Source organism: Microcaecilia unicolor, chromosome 11, assembly GCF_901765095.1.
Source record: "Microcaecilia unicolor chromosome 11, aMicUni1.1, whole genome shotgun sequence".
Lineage (NCBI taxonomy): Eukaryota > Metazoa > Chordata > Amphibia > Gymnophiona > Siphonopidae > Microcaecilia > Microcaecilia unicolor.
In genome coordinates this window covers 29,144,010-29,159,942 of record NC_044041.1, presented here as the reverse complement: position 1 = coordinate 29,159,942, position 15,933 = coordinate 29,144,010, and the positions used below count along the sequence as shown (strand labels likewise).

Here is a 15,933-nt window from a genome sequence, read left to right as displayed (position 1 = left end):
CTTGTCTATTCGAGCTTAGATACGATATGCTGTATGGATGGGAATTTGGTTCTATGAGCAGATTATATGTATTTGTTTTTGTATAATTTGATTATGAATGTATTTTATTGTAAACCACTTTGAACATATTTTTTTTTAGCAGTATAAGCAATATATACATTTTTGATAAACATCCTATATAATAAAATGCACCTCCAACGTTCTGAAGCTGAGAAAGTGAAGCCTTCAAGCCTTGAAGCATTCCTGCAACGTTCCGGAACTACGTGTCGTCAATTGAGGAGATGGAGCCTTACAGAGCGCACGAATGCTTTAAGGCTTCACTTTCTCACACACACACACTCACTCTCTGTCTCTCACAACCACTCTCTCTCACACACAGACTCACACACACACTGTCTCTCACACACTCTCTCTCTCTCTCTCTCTGACACAAACACACACACACTCTGTGTGTGTCTCTCTCTTTCTCTCTCACATACACAATCCATCTCTCACTCACTCACACACTCTCTCTCTCTCTCTCTCAAACATACACACTCCAAGGAAAGGGGGGCATGGAACACGCTGGGGAGGAGAGGGAGGGGGGCATGGAACTCGGAGGGAAGGGGGGGGCCAAGAACTCGGAGGAGAGGGAGGGAGGAGAGGGAGGGGGGCCTGCACCTTGGACGGAAGGGGGGGGAGGGAGGGAGGGAGGGAAGGAGGGGGGTCATGGAACTCGGAGCCCCACACACACTCTCTGTCTCTCACAGATATCTCTCTTTCACACACTCACACTCACTCACACACACATACACTCTGTCTCTCACACTCTCTCTCCGACACAAACACACACTCTGTCTCTCACACACTCTCTCTCTCTCCGACACAAACACACACTCTGTCTCTCTCTCACTCATTCTCTCTCACTCACACACACACTTTCTCTCACACACACACTCCACCTCTCACATACACACTCTCTCTCTCTCTCTCTCAAACATACACACTCCGAGGAAAACCTTGCTAGCACCCGTTTCATTTGTGTCAGAAACGGGCCTGTTTTACTAGTAAAAGATAAAGACAGTAACAGCAACCTGCACTTTTGGCATCAGATGGCCTGTCCTCTTCATTCTCTTGAAAGAAACTCATCTCAGGACAAGACGTGCAGAGCGGTCACCCACTCATGGGTTCCCACCTAGAAGGGAACAGCTGACAAACTGCCATATCTAAAGACAATCAAACACCTTATACACTCTATTTCTGCCAGCATCCTTTTATTTTAAACTAGTAAAAAAGCCCCGTTTCTGATGCAAATGAAACGGGGGCTAGCAATGTTTTCTTCTGTGTGCATGTGGGAGTGTGTGTGTCCCTGCCCTCTGGCCTCTCTCCCCTCCCCCCTCTTGAGTCCTTCACTGTTACAGAGCCAGCGATTTGATTTCGTGTTCTGCTGTTTTCCTTCACTGACTGTGTTACAGAGAGGGCGGGGCAGACACTCATAGGGAAACCGTATATCTCGCCCCCTTCACACTTCCGGCTGGAGGCATCATAGAACGTTGGTGTTGCCTTTTATATAGAGAGATAATTATAATACTTTAAATTATTATAATCCACTGCTGGGATAAGCAGCATAAAATCTGTTTCATTCTTTTGGGATCTTGCCAGGTACTTGTGACCTGGAGTGGGCACTGTCGGAAACAGGATACTGGATTTGATGGACCTTGGGTCAGTCCCAGTATTGCAGTGCTTAGGTACTTATTTATGACTGTTGACATTCTTACTTCAGCACATAGTGTGGTAAATTCCACAAAGCACTAATCTGGAACATTGAAGCAGCAGAGATATAGACGGTAATAAAATCTCAGGCCTTGGGCACATTAAAACTCCTTAGCTGCAAATCCCTGGCTAGGCCTAGGTCCCCGGAAGCCACTGTGCAGTGGCATATCCATTCACGGTGCCTGTGTTGCGTACGCACCCCCAATCCATCCCTCCTTTCTCCCTCCCTCCTGCTGCATCTCTCCCTTCCCAGCTCTGCAAAGCTCTCACAATTCTCTCCCTCCCTCCACTCCTCCCATGTCTTAAAATCACCTTCAGTCGCCGCCCGGGGCAGGACCAACGGCAGCAGACCTCATAGGCTGCCTGTGGCCTGCACCGGAGCTTTCTCTCTGAACCATCCTGCCCCTTCTGATGCAACTTCCTGTTTTCTGAAGGGTGGGACGGTTCAGAGAGAAATCCTCGGTGCTGGCTGCAGGCACCCTATGAGGGCTGCTGCCACTGGCGCTGCCCGGATGAAGGCCGGAGGTGATTTTAAGGTACAGGAGGGACAGAGAGCGTAACGGCGTGAGATGCATCCCTTGCTCAAACTTCCTGGCTACACCACTGCCACTGTGTACACAATACTGCATGCACCTCCGGTCCAACATAGCAAATTTACCATCTGTACCATCCACTATCTCTCCCTCTCAAATCCTATGTACTTGTCCCAAGCTTTCCTTCTGGGAGGCTATTGCGTGCTCCCCTCTCTTTCCATAAAGAAGTATTTCCTGGGTGGGGAATAGCTTGCTATAGCGTTTATTTGTGACTTGTGTAATGATAATGTGTAGCTTTTCTCCTGAGCTGTATGTTGCTTATCCCCCTTAATTGTGGTCTAAAAGAAGATTAACCATTTGTTTTCATATTATTGATGTTAAGTTTATTTTCTTTCCTGAATTTCTTGATCAAGTGTTATGACTTGTAAATTGATTATATACCAACAAAAAAAAAAAACCAAGAAAAGTATTTCCTCAGGTTACTCCTGTCTGACCCCTTTCACCTTCATCCTATCATTTTTTGTTACATTTTGTACCCCGCGCTTTCCCACTCATGGCAGGCTCAATGCGACTTACATGGGCAATGAAGGGTTAAGTGACTTGCCCAGAGTCACAAGGAGCTGCCTGTGCCTGAAGTGGGAATCAAACTCAGTTCCTCAGTTCCCCAGGACCAAAGTCCACCACCCTAACCACTAGGCCACTCCTCCACTGTTGCTACTATTTGAGATTCTACATGGAATGTTGCTATTCCACCGCGCAGGCTTCTACATGGAATGTTGCTAGTGGAATAGCAACATTCCATGTAGAATCTCCAATAGTATCTATTTTATTTTTGTTACATTTGTACCCCGCGCTTTTTCCCACTCATGGCAGGCTCAATGCGGCTTACATGGGGCAATGGAGGGTTAAGTGACTTGCCCAGAGTCACAAAGAGCTGCCTGTGCCTGAAGTGAGAATCAAACTCAGTTCCTCAGTTCCCCAGGACCAAAGTCCACCACCCTAACCACTAGGCCACTCCTCCACTCCCTGTCCCTTCATTCTAGAGCTTCTTTTATGCCACAGATATATTTAAATACCTCTCTCATATTTCTTTTCTCTCACCCACTGTTGGGACTTCCATTTTCTGAACCGAGTCAGTACACAAATGAACCACTCTCAGTGCAAGGGAAATTAATTTCTGTGTGCTGATGGGGTTAAGTTTTAACTTACAGGTTTTCATTCACAGTAGTACATTGTATAAGCTCTACTGATCAGACTATAAAGCACTATCAGGCTCATTTTCGAAAGAAAAGGACGTCCATCTTCCGACCCAAATCGGGAGATGGCCGCCCTTCTCTCGCAGGCGCCCGAATCGATATAATCGAAAGCCGATTTTGGGCGCCCCCAACTGCAGTCCGTCGCGGGGAAGAACAAAGTTCCCGGGGGCGTGTCGGAAGGGTAGCGAAGGCGGGACAGGTGCGTGCTTAAGAGACGGGTGCCCTCGGCCGATAATGGAAAAAAGAAGGGCGGCCCTAGCGAGAATTTGATCCACTTTTTTTTTGGACCCTTTTATTTTTTTAGGTCCAAGTCCCAAAAAAATGCCCAAACTGCCCAGATGACCTCCCCTGACGCCCCCAGTGGTCACTAACCCCCTCCCACCAAAAAAAATGAACTTTAACAACATTTTTTTGCTAGCCTCTATGCCAGCCTGAAATGTCATACCCAGCTCCATGACAGCAGTATGCAGATCCCTGGAGCAGTTTTTAGTGGGTGAAGTGGACTTCAGGCAGGTGGACCCAGGCCCATCCCCCCCCCCCCACCTGTTACACTTGTGCTGGTAAATGGGAGCCCTCCAACTCCCCCCCCCCCCCAACCCACTGCACCCACATCTAGGTGCCCCCCTTCACCCATAAGTGCTATGGTAATGGTGTAGAGTTGTGGGGAGTAGGTTTTTTTTTTTTTTGGGGGGGGGGGGGGGCTGAGCACCCAAGGTAAGGGAGCTATGCACCTGGGAGGTATTTTAATGTTTTTTTTTATTTTTAAAAGTGCCCCCTAGGGTGCCCAGTTGGTGTCCTGGCATGTGAGGGGGACCAGTGCACTACGAATCCTGGCCCCTCCCACGACCAAAGGGCTTGGATTTGGTCGTTTTTGAGATGGCCGGCTTCGGTTTCCATTATCGCTGAAAACTGATGCCGAACATCTCAAATCCGCCCAAATCCTAGGCATTTGGCCGGCACCAACCGTATTATCGAAAGAAAAGATGGCTCTCACCTTTTTCAATAATACGGTCTGTCCCGCCCCTTCGCGCCCCCGTCCTCGGAGATGGGCGGCCCCGTTCAATTATCCTCCTCTATGTATACTAAGTAGTACTATAGAAGTGATAACTAGTAACAGTAAGCAAATATTTTGATGTAACATTTGTAAAGAAAAAAAATCAATTAGTGTGTAATCAAACAGAGAAAAAAGAACCCACTCTTGAATTGATGTACAAGAGCACGACCTTAACTTACTTCTTTTATATTTTGGCCTGGAATTTTTCTTCTGCTCTTTTGGGCTTTCAGTTCAATCTAAACCAGCCTCTACTGAGGCTTACAGCACCACAGCCTTCAGCTGTTACCACCTAGGGATTATTCCTCTATTTATCCCCTCCCAACTCAGCTTGGTTGCCATAGTAGCAGTTTGACTGGCAGCCACCGGACCTCAGTCAACATGGACCCTGAGTCTGGCCTCTAGGTGTCACTATAGAGCAATGAGCACAAACTCCTCCCACACAGAGCTGCGAACAGATTCCACAACAATCCAGCCTTGTCTGACCCGAAAATCGAACGCAGGCCCTTTGCATAGCAGTGCACAGTCTGGCTACCGAACCACTGGGAATGGCCCACAACTTGCACTCAGCTGAAAAAACTGCTATGCACAAAGTGTTTATTATGTTGAAACCTATGTATAACAAATCTTGGTTATAAAGTCACGTTCCTCAAGCCCTCCGTGTAACAAAATGGATTTGCTCCCAGCGTCTTTGATTACCTTTTTTTTTTTTGTAATCACAATATATAGGTACAAAAAAATATTTTTAAAACACGATACAAGAAAATCATAATATAGCACAGTGATTGTAACATAAGACAGATGACTGTGAATACAAATATATCATATGTTGGAAAGGTCATTTTTAAACTAACAACCATACTGGCCTTCCAAATCGTACAAGCAGCTTGCACAAGGAAAACGTGATTTTAGGCTGGAAAAATGCTGTCCACCAGTAATCTCAGTGGATTAGTTAAAACAGCACTTCCCAAACCAGTCCCATCAGTTACACAAGTTGACTGGATTTTCAACATATCCACCATAAATATGCATGAAACATTTCCAGACAATTCACCTCCAATTCATCCAAATTTGTCTCATGCGTATTCCCGGTAGATATCCTGAAAAGCTGATGTACTGTGGCCTCAATAGTATAAGCTGGGGGAACAATGGCATTAATGAGAAATAAATAAAAAGAAATCTTTCCACTTAAGTCACACCTTCAAACATTCAGTACAATACCAAGATGAACACGGACGATACAGTAAAATCACTGACACCAAGTTCTTCATTGACGATCAACACAACTCAAATTTCTTCCGTCTACATGAAACAACCAACATTCCTGGTACAGTACAGTTTCTTCCTAGAAAGGGTTTGAGTTCCTTCTAGGGGGATTCAATTATGATTATTAAAAAAAATCCTATAATACATATATACTAGCTGTTGAGCCCGTTAAAACGGGCTATTGGGTCGCCGCTGGCCCCTCCCCCCGAGTTCGCCACTGCCGGTGCCCCCTCCCCGAGTTGCCACCGCCGGCCCCTCTCTTCGCTATTCAACTTACATCTCCGGAGCAGGCAGATCAGCTGAGCTCCCGTCGGCCTTCCTTCTCTGCCTGTGTCCCGCCCTCGTGTGACGTAACGTCGGCGAGGGCGGGACACAGGCAGGGAAGGAAGGCCAACGGCAGCTCGGCTGATCTGCCTGCTCTGGAGATGTAAGTTGAATAGCGAAGAGAGGGGCCAGGTGGAGGGGTGGCGGCGGCGGCGACTCTGAGGGGGGAGGGGGAGCGGTGGCGACCTCGGCGGTTCCCTCCCCTTCACGCAGTTTCCCTCTCTGTCCCACCCCCTCCCCCGTCATCACGTATTGACGCGGGGGCGGGACAGAGAGGGAAGTCTACGGTCACTCGCCGTTTATATGTTTGATATAGAGAGAGAGAAAAATAACATAATCTGTAGGAATGAAGGTAAAGATGACGACATCACCCAACAATTTTCACAACTACCCACATGAGTCTGATTACATGCCATTTCTTTATTGCAACACAGGCTATCAAGTTTTGGGGGTTTCTTCAACTGTTGTTATATTATTGCACAACTTGAGAATGTGATTTTTAAAAAAAACACGTTTTTTTCAATAAGCTATTATTCATATGGTATCACTTTCCCTAAGGTACAGTCTTGAAATAACAGCAGGGCAGTCCCGAGGGCAATGCGAGCAGTGCGGCTGAATAGGGCACAGGGGAAACTGGGGTGCAAAAATAGTTCCCCATCCAAAGGTCTCCCATACAGTAGCTGTGGTGCAGTGGGCGGGGCAGGGGGGTTGTCGCAGACAGTGCGATTCCAGCTCGGAACACTCCTGGACAACAGTACACTCAAGATGAATCCTTCCGGTGCAGGTCAATGTTAATACCTCACTTTCTTTGTGTGGTACGTTAAACTCTATTCGTTTTTAACTCTCACTAAGCAATAGAACAAAAGAGAGAAAGATGAAATCTAAGTAACTTGTACTTATTTTAAACAGTGATCTTGGCTATACGAACTAATGTAGTTAATAGGATTGCATCAACTTTTGTCCATCCTAGAAACCCTCTTCTGGTACCCTGGCAGAGGCATCTCCAATAGCTTGGGACTCACGTCTTTTTTTTTCGGAGTTGACTGTGAAGGATGGAACGATGGAGCGTCTCTTAATTTGGCATCGCTCAAGTCAGGCAAGTTTAGCGCATCTAGTTCAGAAGAGAGGTCTTCACTGGAAAAAGTAAGACACCCAAGCTTGGCAATAGAATGTGACCGCTTCAAAGGAGAAGAGAGCGTCAGACCAGCCAGCCGCATCCTGGTTTCAATCTCCTGGGTTCGCTGCTTGACCAGGCCGGGCTTACCGCGCACGCTGTGTATACTGTCGCTACTGGAACTGCGAGTTAGGTTGGAACTCATGGAGGATGACGGCGTGTAGGAGATTGTCTTTAGAAAGTCCTTGGTGTAATTGCTAACCTGATCCAACCTGAACATACAAGGTGTGGAAGTTTTCAGAAACATTCCATCTAACGGGTTAAGGAACTTATCGGCACAATCCTTTGATTCTTCCGAAAGGGCCTCGGCCCTCTGCGAGCATCCACCTTTGTACTGAAAAACCAAATTGCGTTCATCGTCGGACATACTGATGTCAGTTCCACCGGTTGGGACTTCATTTAATATGGATGACTCTTCCGACAGTACACTTTTCAAGCGTTCCAGTTCTTTGGTGTGCTTTCGAACTAAGCCTGCTTTCTGGAGTTGAATAATAGATTCTTGATGTTGCATCAAATAACTGTATGAAGCTGGCTTTTCCAAATCTTTATTTAACATTAGGTAGCTGAGGTCCTTTCTCTGCTTGACGTCTGTCCTCAATACCGTGTCCCTACCAGTATCAAGGGAACTTTTCTGGTTAATTGAATTTCCACCCTTGACGGCTGCCACTGAATGCGTTTTTTGTATGTTATCTGGTAATACTGTGATGCCATTTTGCTGATCACTCACAGTTTTAGAAATGTCAAAACCCGGAGCGTGTGGCTGCCCCACAAGCTGTGATAACACTGCGTCTGCAGCCTGGGGTGACTCTGTACAGTGGGGACCACGAGGCAGCTGGTCTGAAGTCTCCACAATCATAGGTGACACATTGAGAGAGGGCTGCGTGCAGATAGCAGATGTACAATTTAGAGCTGTTGGATTCAATTTCTCATGTTCTTCAAGGCCTTGGGACGAAGGGTACATGCACTCTGTACAGGACTGGTAAGAAGGCTTGACTTTGTTAAGAATCCCGAATACGGCATCCCCCTAAAAGAAAAACAATGCACAGAAGAAAGGTAAACATCATTACCAACAGAAGCCGAGGAAAACTAAAACATGAGCTAAACTGAAGTCAACTTGTGAAGAGGTACCATCTAAAAGAAGAATGAACTATGATGACACAGGATTTAACAGTTCAAACTTATTCTGCTCCTGTAATATTGAGTTTGTTACTGAACTTTATCAATAGAAATCAAACCAAATAAAACATGGAAAAGAAAATAAGATGATACCTTTTTTATTGGACATAACTTAATATATTTCTTGATTAGCTTTCGAAGGTTGCCCTTCTTCCTCAGATCGGAAATAAGCAAATGTGCTAGCTGACAGTGTATATAAGTGAAAACATTCAAGCATTACTATGACAGTAAAATGATACCATTGGAGATTCTACATGGAATGTTGCTACTATTGGAGATTCTACATGGAATGTTGCTATTCCACTAGCAACATTCCATGTAGAAGGCTGCGCAGGCTTCTGTTTCTGTGAGTCTGACGTCCTGCACGTCAGACTCACAGAAGCAGAAGCCTGCGCGGCCACATTGGTGATCTGCAAGGGCCGACTTCTACATGGAATGTTGCTAGTGGAATAGCAACATTCCATGTAGAATCTATAGAAATCAAACAAAATAAAACACGGAAAAGAAAATAAGATGATACCTTTTTTATTGGACATAACTTAATACGTTTCTTGATTAGCTTTCGAAGGTTGCCCTTCTTCGTCAGATCGGAAATAAGCAAATGTGCTAGCTGACAGTGTATATAAGTGAAAACATTCAAGCATTACTATGACATTCTGACAGGGTGGGAGGATGGGGGTGGGTAGGAGGTATGCATGGGGACATCAAAGCATATCATTGATATTCTAACAGGATGGGTGTGGATAGGTGAGGGGAGGGTGATCAACAGAGAAATACAGCTTTATGGTTTAAAATGGGCTAAGAACCCCAGATCCTTGTTAAGTCCTTTCTGTTGGGTGTTAAAATATTCAATCATTCTGACTTCAAAGGTCTTACGTTCTTGTACGGTTTTAAAGTTACCTTTCAGGATTCTCACTGAGAAGTCACTGGTACAGTGTCCTGGTCCTGTAAAATGCTGACTAACAGGGGTGGGAGCCCTACTGGCACCAGTATTGTTCATGTGATGTCTATGTAAATTGAATCTTGTCTTAAGCATCTGGCCTGCTTCTCCAATATAGCATCCTTCGTTACATTTTTTACACTGAATGATACTGTATATACCACATTGGAAGATGAGCAAGTGAAAAATTCCTTTATGTTGAATATCTTTCCTTTGTGGATGACTGTGGGGTCCTGTGAAATGTTTTGGCATAGTTTGCAACTGGATAAATTACAGGGAAGTGTGCCTTTCTTTTCCATGTTTTATTTGGTTTGATTTCTATTGATAACCTTAAGAGTGGACTAACACGGCTACCACACTCCTTTACTGAACTTTTAAACTAACAGACATATTAAGATATTTTGATGCTGTGCTACACACATAGCCAAAACACCTCATTAAATTACAATAATGTAAAACCTTGAGGGTGCCACAGCTTGCTTAATATTCATAAATTACCATGTGGGCAATGTAAGCGGCACAATACCCACGACACAGTGGTGTTCATTGGTCGGCTGCCACCCGGGGCAGATCGCTGCTGCACACCCCCTCCCTCCCCCCCCGGGTGATTTGTTCTTACCTGATGGGGTGCTGGGAGCAGCCGCGCGGCTGTCGACTCCGCCAGTTCCCTGCTCCCTCTGCCCCGGAACAGGAAGAAACATAAGAGGGAGCAGGGAACCCGTGGAGCCTCTGCACCCCCCCTGCAGCGTGCACCCAGGGTGGACCGCCCCCACCGCCCCGCCTTTGGTATGCCACTGCCACAACAACAACAGTATGGGGGCAATTCTGTAACCGGGCGCCTATATTCATGTGCTTATTCTATCGAAGGTTAGTAAGTGCCTGCAGTTCTTTAGAGTTTTTTTTTTTTGTTACATTTGTACCCCGCGCTTTCCCACTCATGGCAGGCTCAATGCGGCTTACATGGGGCAATGGAGGGTTTAGTGTAATCAGGTACGTAGGTGCACAAGCACTTAGACCAGCCATAGAGCTGGTTTAAGTGTTCACTCCTACATGTGGAAGATACATGTACAACCCATAGCGGGGCATAATCGAAAGGGGTGCCCAAGTTTTCCTGAGGATGTCCTCACAGGACGTCCCGGGAAAGGGGCGGGGAAACCCGTATTATCGAAACAAGATGGGCGTCCATCTTTTGTTTCGATAATACGGTCGGGGACGCCCAAATCTTGACATTTAGGTCGTCCCTAGAGATGGTCATCCTTATACTTGGTCGTTTCTGATTTTCGGCGATAATGGAAACTAAGGACACCCATCTCAGTAACGACCAAATGCACGCCCTTTGGTCATGAGAGGAGCCAGCACTCGTAGTGCACCGATCCCCCTGACATGCCAGGACACCAATCGGGCGCCCTAGGGGGCACTGCAGTGCACTAACTGAACGGAAAAAGCCCTTCCCTTACCGATCCCTTAGCGATTCGGAAAGGAACGGGCATGCATGAAAGGAATCGCATGCAAATGAGATGCTCACTGTTAGCTCATTTGCACATGATTTCCTTCCTAAGGAGGGGAAGCCAGCGCAGAGCAGCCAAGCATTATGTGTGGCTGCTCTGCGCATGCCATAGACGTCTTCATACATATAGACAAGCTGCATGTATAATAGCCGTCTACAACCTTAGAAAAATACAAGTCCAGGTGAAGACATCCAAGTGCTCGTCAGGGACATTTTTTTTTTAGAGTATGGGTGAAGGACGTCCTTTGCTATGCCTCCGTCCCTGTGACGGCAGTTGAGGACGTCCAAAATGTGGATGTTTCTGTGAGAAGGACGTCCATGCCTTTGCTATGCCTCCGACATCCCTTTTATTTGGATTTTGGATCACAAGTAGCAGCAGTGGGATTTGAACCAGCCACCTCTGGATTGCAAGACCAGAGCTCTAACCACTAGGCCACTCCTCCACTCCATTCCCTTGAAATTTGGCCGAACCCTATGGGGGGGGGGGGGAATTCAGGACATCCACGCCTTCGCTATGCCTCCGCTGACACACACATACCTAACCCCCCCCCCCCCCCCCCCCCAGGGACATGTATACTGCTGCGATGGACCTGAGTGTGACATTTCAGGCTGGCAAAAAAAGTTTTTAAAGTTGTTTTTTTTTTTCAGGTGGGAGGGGGTTAGTGACTACTGGGGGAGTCAGGATAGGTCAACCCTGATTCCCTCCGGTGGTCATCTGGTCAGTTCGAGCACCTTTTTGAGGCTTCGTTGTAAGAAAAAATGGACCAAGTAAAGTCGCCCAAGTGCTCCTCAGGGACGCCCTTCTTTTTCCCATTATCGCTCGAGGACGCCCATCTGTTAGGCACGCCCCAGTCCCGCCTTCGCTACGCCTCCGACACCCCCCCCCCCCCCCCCCGGGAACTTTGGTCGTCCCTGTGACGGGAAGCAGTTGGGGATGGCCCAAATCGGCTTTCGATTATGCCAATTTGGGCGACCCTGAGAGAAGGGCGCCCATCTCCCAATTTGTGTCGAAAGATAGGCGCCCTTCTCTTTCAAAAATAAGCCTGATAATATTCTATAAGTTACATGCACAAGTGTGAGTCCCAGCAACACCTCCGCCCATGAGTACACCTACCTGTGAAATATATACCACTTATAGAATAGTGCTTAGGTAGATTTTTGCCATCATTATAAATATTTATGCATATAAAAAGCGCACAGATGTTAACCCCCACTTTATAAAATTACCCCTCTTCACCTGGATTCTATATAGCGGGCCTAGAGATCCACGCCGAAATCCAAGTATATTCTGTAACAACGCGCGTAACTTAACTGGCTTAATAAGCCAATCAGCATCAATAACAGCACATAAAAAGCAATAATGAGCACTAATACACAATTTACGTGCACAACTCGCTGAGCGTATTCTGTAACGCAGTGCGCCTAACTTCTAACATGCACAGCCAAAAAGGGGCGTGGTTATAGGCGGAGAAATGGGCGCTTCATGGGCGTTCCAAGATTTTACACGCGTAAGTTTAGAATATGGCCCAGTGCACCTAAATCTATGCGCTTGGATTTACGCCTTGTTTTTGTTGGTGTAAATGGACGCGCGTAGTTTTAGGCACTATGATATTAACTAAGCGTATTCTATATACCGCACCTAAATCTAGGCACCACTTATAGCATACTAGTGGAACCCAGCCCGTTTCCTCAACAATGAAACCGCCCCTAGAAAGGCTCTCTTATAAGCGATTTTTTGTCTCTCCCCTGCCCTCCCCTCCCCTCCATGTCCAGCAATTCTTCCCTTCCCTCCCCTCCGCTCCATGTCCAGTGATTCTCCTCTTCCCTGCCCTCCCATCCGTGTCCCGCGATTCTCTTCTCTCCTGTCCTCGCCTCCGATCCCATCCATGTACATCGATTCTGCTCTGCCCTCCCCTCGATGTGCCGCGATTCTCTCTTCCTTTGTACCTCATCGTTTTCTGGCTGGCCTCCCTTCCGTTGGTAACATCCTGATGTCAACTCGCCTCCAGCGTTCCCTTCCCTCTCACTGTTCCGCCCTCTGACGTCATTCCGTTTTGACACGAGGGTGGGACAGTGAGGGGGAATGGAACGCTGGAGGCTGGCAGACGTCAAGAGATGTTACGAACCCAGGCAGCCAGTCAGCGATGGAACGTTGAAGGTGCAAATTATTATATAGGATGCTTAGGCGAAAATGTTTTCCGCGCAGATATACATAGACTCCTCCTCTTTATGTGTATGGTTTTGGTCTTTTATGTATGAGGCCGTTATTGTTTGTGAATGGAAGAGCAGCCTAATGGTTAGAGCGGCAGAGTGAGTACCAGGGAAGCCAAGGTTCGAATCCTGCTTCTCCCACTGCCTCTCCTTTTGACCATAAGCAAGTCACTTAACCCTTCATTGCCTCAGGCAGAACTTAGATTGTAAGCCACTTGGACAGGGAAATAACTTGTGTACCTGAACTTGTAACTTGCCTTGAGCTCAGATTTGGAAAGGCAGGTTATTAAACCTCAACACCAAATCCTAACTAAGGATGGCGTTTAGCGTCCAGTGCGCGAGTGTTTGATGGCTACACTGCATGCATGTTTATTTGCCTCATCTGGTTTTTTACGAAGGAAGAACTTTTGTTGATCCCTGATGGAGGCATAAGTGCCGAAACCTGGTCAAGTCGGGTCGATGATTAATAAACTTCCTTGTGGAAGTGTAGCAAATTTAAAACAAATAGGAGAAAATGTTTCTTCACCCAACGCATAATTAAACTCTGGGATTCATTGCCGGAGAACATAATGAAGGCGGTTAGCTTGGCAGAGTTTAAAAAGGGGTTGGACGGTTTCCTAAAGGACAAGTCCATAGACCGCTACTAAATGGACTTGGGAAAAATCCACAATTTCGGGAATAACTTGTATAAAATGTTTGTACGTTTGGGTAGCGTGCCAGGTGCCCTTGACCTGGATTGGCCGCTGTCGGGGACAGGGTGCTGGGCTCGATGGACCTTTGGTCTTTTCGCAGTATGGCATTAACACCACACCTCTACTCAGAAATCTAGACTGCACCAACTTGACATTTTTTCCTTTAGATTGTAAGCTCCTCTGAGCAGGGACTGTCCTTCTTTCTTAAATTGTATAGCGCTGCGTAACCCTAGTAGCGCTCTAGAAATGTTAAGTAGTAGTAGTACTAGTAGTACTTATGTACTTATGGAGAACCCTGAGTCTGCTCCTTCTCTGGACTACCTCTGCTTTGTGTTGAGAGTCTGGCGCCAGAAACGATTGGTGCTAAGTGCGATTCTATAAAAAGTGAACCTTCATACAGTAGTGCTTAGTGCTGAATCCCATACCCAAACTTCGGGCACCGGGCTTACTACGCACGTAGCTTTTTGGAAATGTCCCTGACACACCCATCCCCTCCCATGGCCACACCTCCTGTTCAGATACACGCTATGGAAGATGGGCGCCCTACCTTATAGAATAGAATGCATGCAAATTCTAATGGCTGCTTGTTATTTAATTAATCTGCATGTGCATCTGGGGAGTACATGCAAATCTGGACACCGTATATAGACTTCGGGGATATGTGTATAGCATGCGCTGTTTAAGAAAAGTGGAGGAGTGGCCTAGTGGTTAGGGTGGTGGACTTTGGTCCTGGGGAACTGAGGAACTGAGTTTGATTCCCACTTCAGGCACAGGCAGCTCCTTATGACTCTGGGCAAGTCACTTAACCTTCCATTGCCCCATGTAAGCCGCATTGAGCCTGCCATGAGTGGGAAAGCGCGGGGAACAAATGTAACAAAAATAAAATAGATACTATTGGAGATTCTACATGGAATGTTGCTACTATTGGAGATTCTACATGGAATGTTGCTATTCCACTAGCAACATTCCATGCAGAAGGCTGCGCAGGCTTCTGTTTCTGTGAGTCTGACGTCCTGCACGTACGTGCAGGACATCAGACTCACAGAAGCAGAAGCCTGCGCGGCCACATTGGTGATCTGCAAAGGCCGACTTCTACTTGGAATGTTGCTAGTGGAATAGCAACATTCCATGTAGAATCTCCAATAGTAGCAACAGTGGAGGAGTGGCCTAGTGGTTAGGGTGGTGGACTTTGGTCCTGAGGAACTGAGTTCAATTCCCACTTCAGGCACAGGCAGCTCCTTGTGACTCTGGGGAAGTCACTTAACCCTCCATTGCCCCACGTAAGCCACATTGAGCCTGCCATGAGTGGGAAAGTGCGGGGTACAAATGTAACAAAAAAAAGTACGATAAAAATAAATAGTGTGCATGGTTAATATTCGTTTCTAAAGGAAAAAAGCAAAGAAAAATTTCTGCCTGTCCATTCCTACCATTTACCAGAAGAAAGAAAATAATGCCACTTTCTGCTCTTGTAAAAAGTATCCTAGACAGCTAGGGTTACCATTTTTTGTCCTTAAAAAAAAGAGGACACTTGCCCCGCCCATGCCCGCCCCTTTCCACACCTCACCCTGCCCCTTGTCGCACCTCGCCCCGCCCCCCCTGTCGCATTTTCCCCTCCCCTGGTCACCCCCTCACCTCACCTCCCCTCCCCCCGGCCCCGTCACCACCTCTCCCCTTACCCACGATCTTCCCTGGTGGTCTAGTGACTTCGGGGCAGGAAGGAGCCCCCTCTTTCATGCCCCGCGCGCTGCTCTGCATCCTGTACGCTGCCTGTGACGCTCTCGGCGAGATTCAAAATGGCCGCCGAGAATTGAAGCGGCCTCGCAAGACTTCAATTCTCGGCGGCCATTATGAATCTCGCCGAGACCGTCACAGGCAGCATACAGGATGCAGAGCAGCGCACCGGGCAGAAAAGAGGGGTCTCTTTCCTGCCCCGAAGTCACTAGACCACCAGGGAAGATCGTGAGTAAGGGGAGGGGCGGTCCACCGCCCGCACGTCAGCCCGCCCATTTGTCCAGAAATCCGGACAGATGGGCAGGCTGGCCACAACCTGT

The 15,933-nt window shown here is 47.1% G+C and overlaps 1 protein-coding gene across 3 annotated transcripts in view; it reads right to left on the bottom strand.

The window, feature by feature from the left end:
- Positions 1-6,447: 6,447 nt before the first annotated feature.
- Positions 6,448-15,933, bottom strand: part of SSH1 (slingshot protein phosphatase 1) — a 120,121-nt gene continuing 110,635 nt past the window's right edge. For all 3 annotated transcript variants that reach the window (XM_030217277.1, XM_030217275.1, XM_030217276.1), the window contains one exon: positions 6,448-8,380. In XM_030217277.1, coding sequence (XP_030073137.1) covers positions 7,133-8,380 — 1,248 coding nt within the window. In that variant the 3' untranslated portion in view covers positions 6,448-7,132. The remainder of the gene's footprint in view (positions 8,381-15,933) is intronic.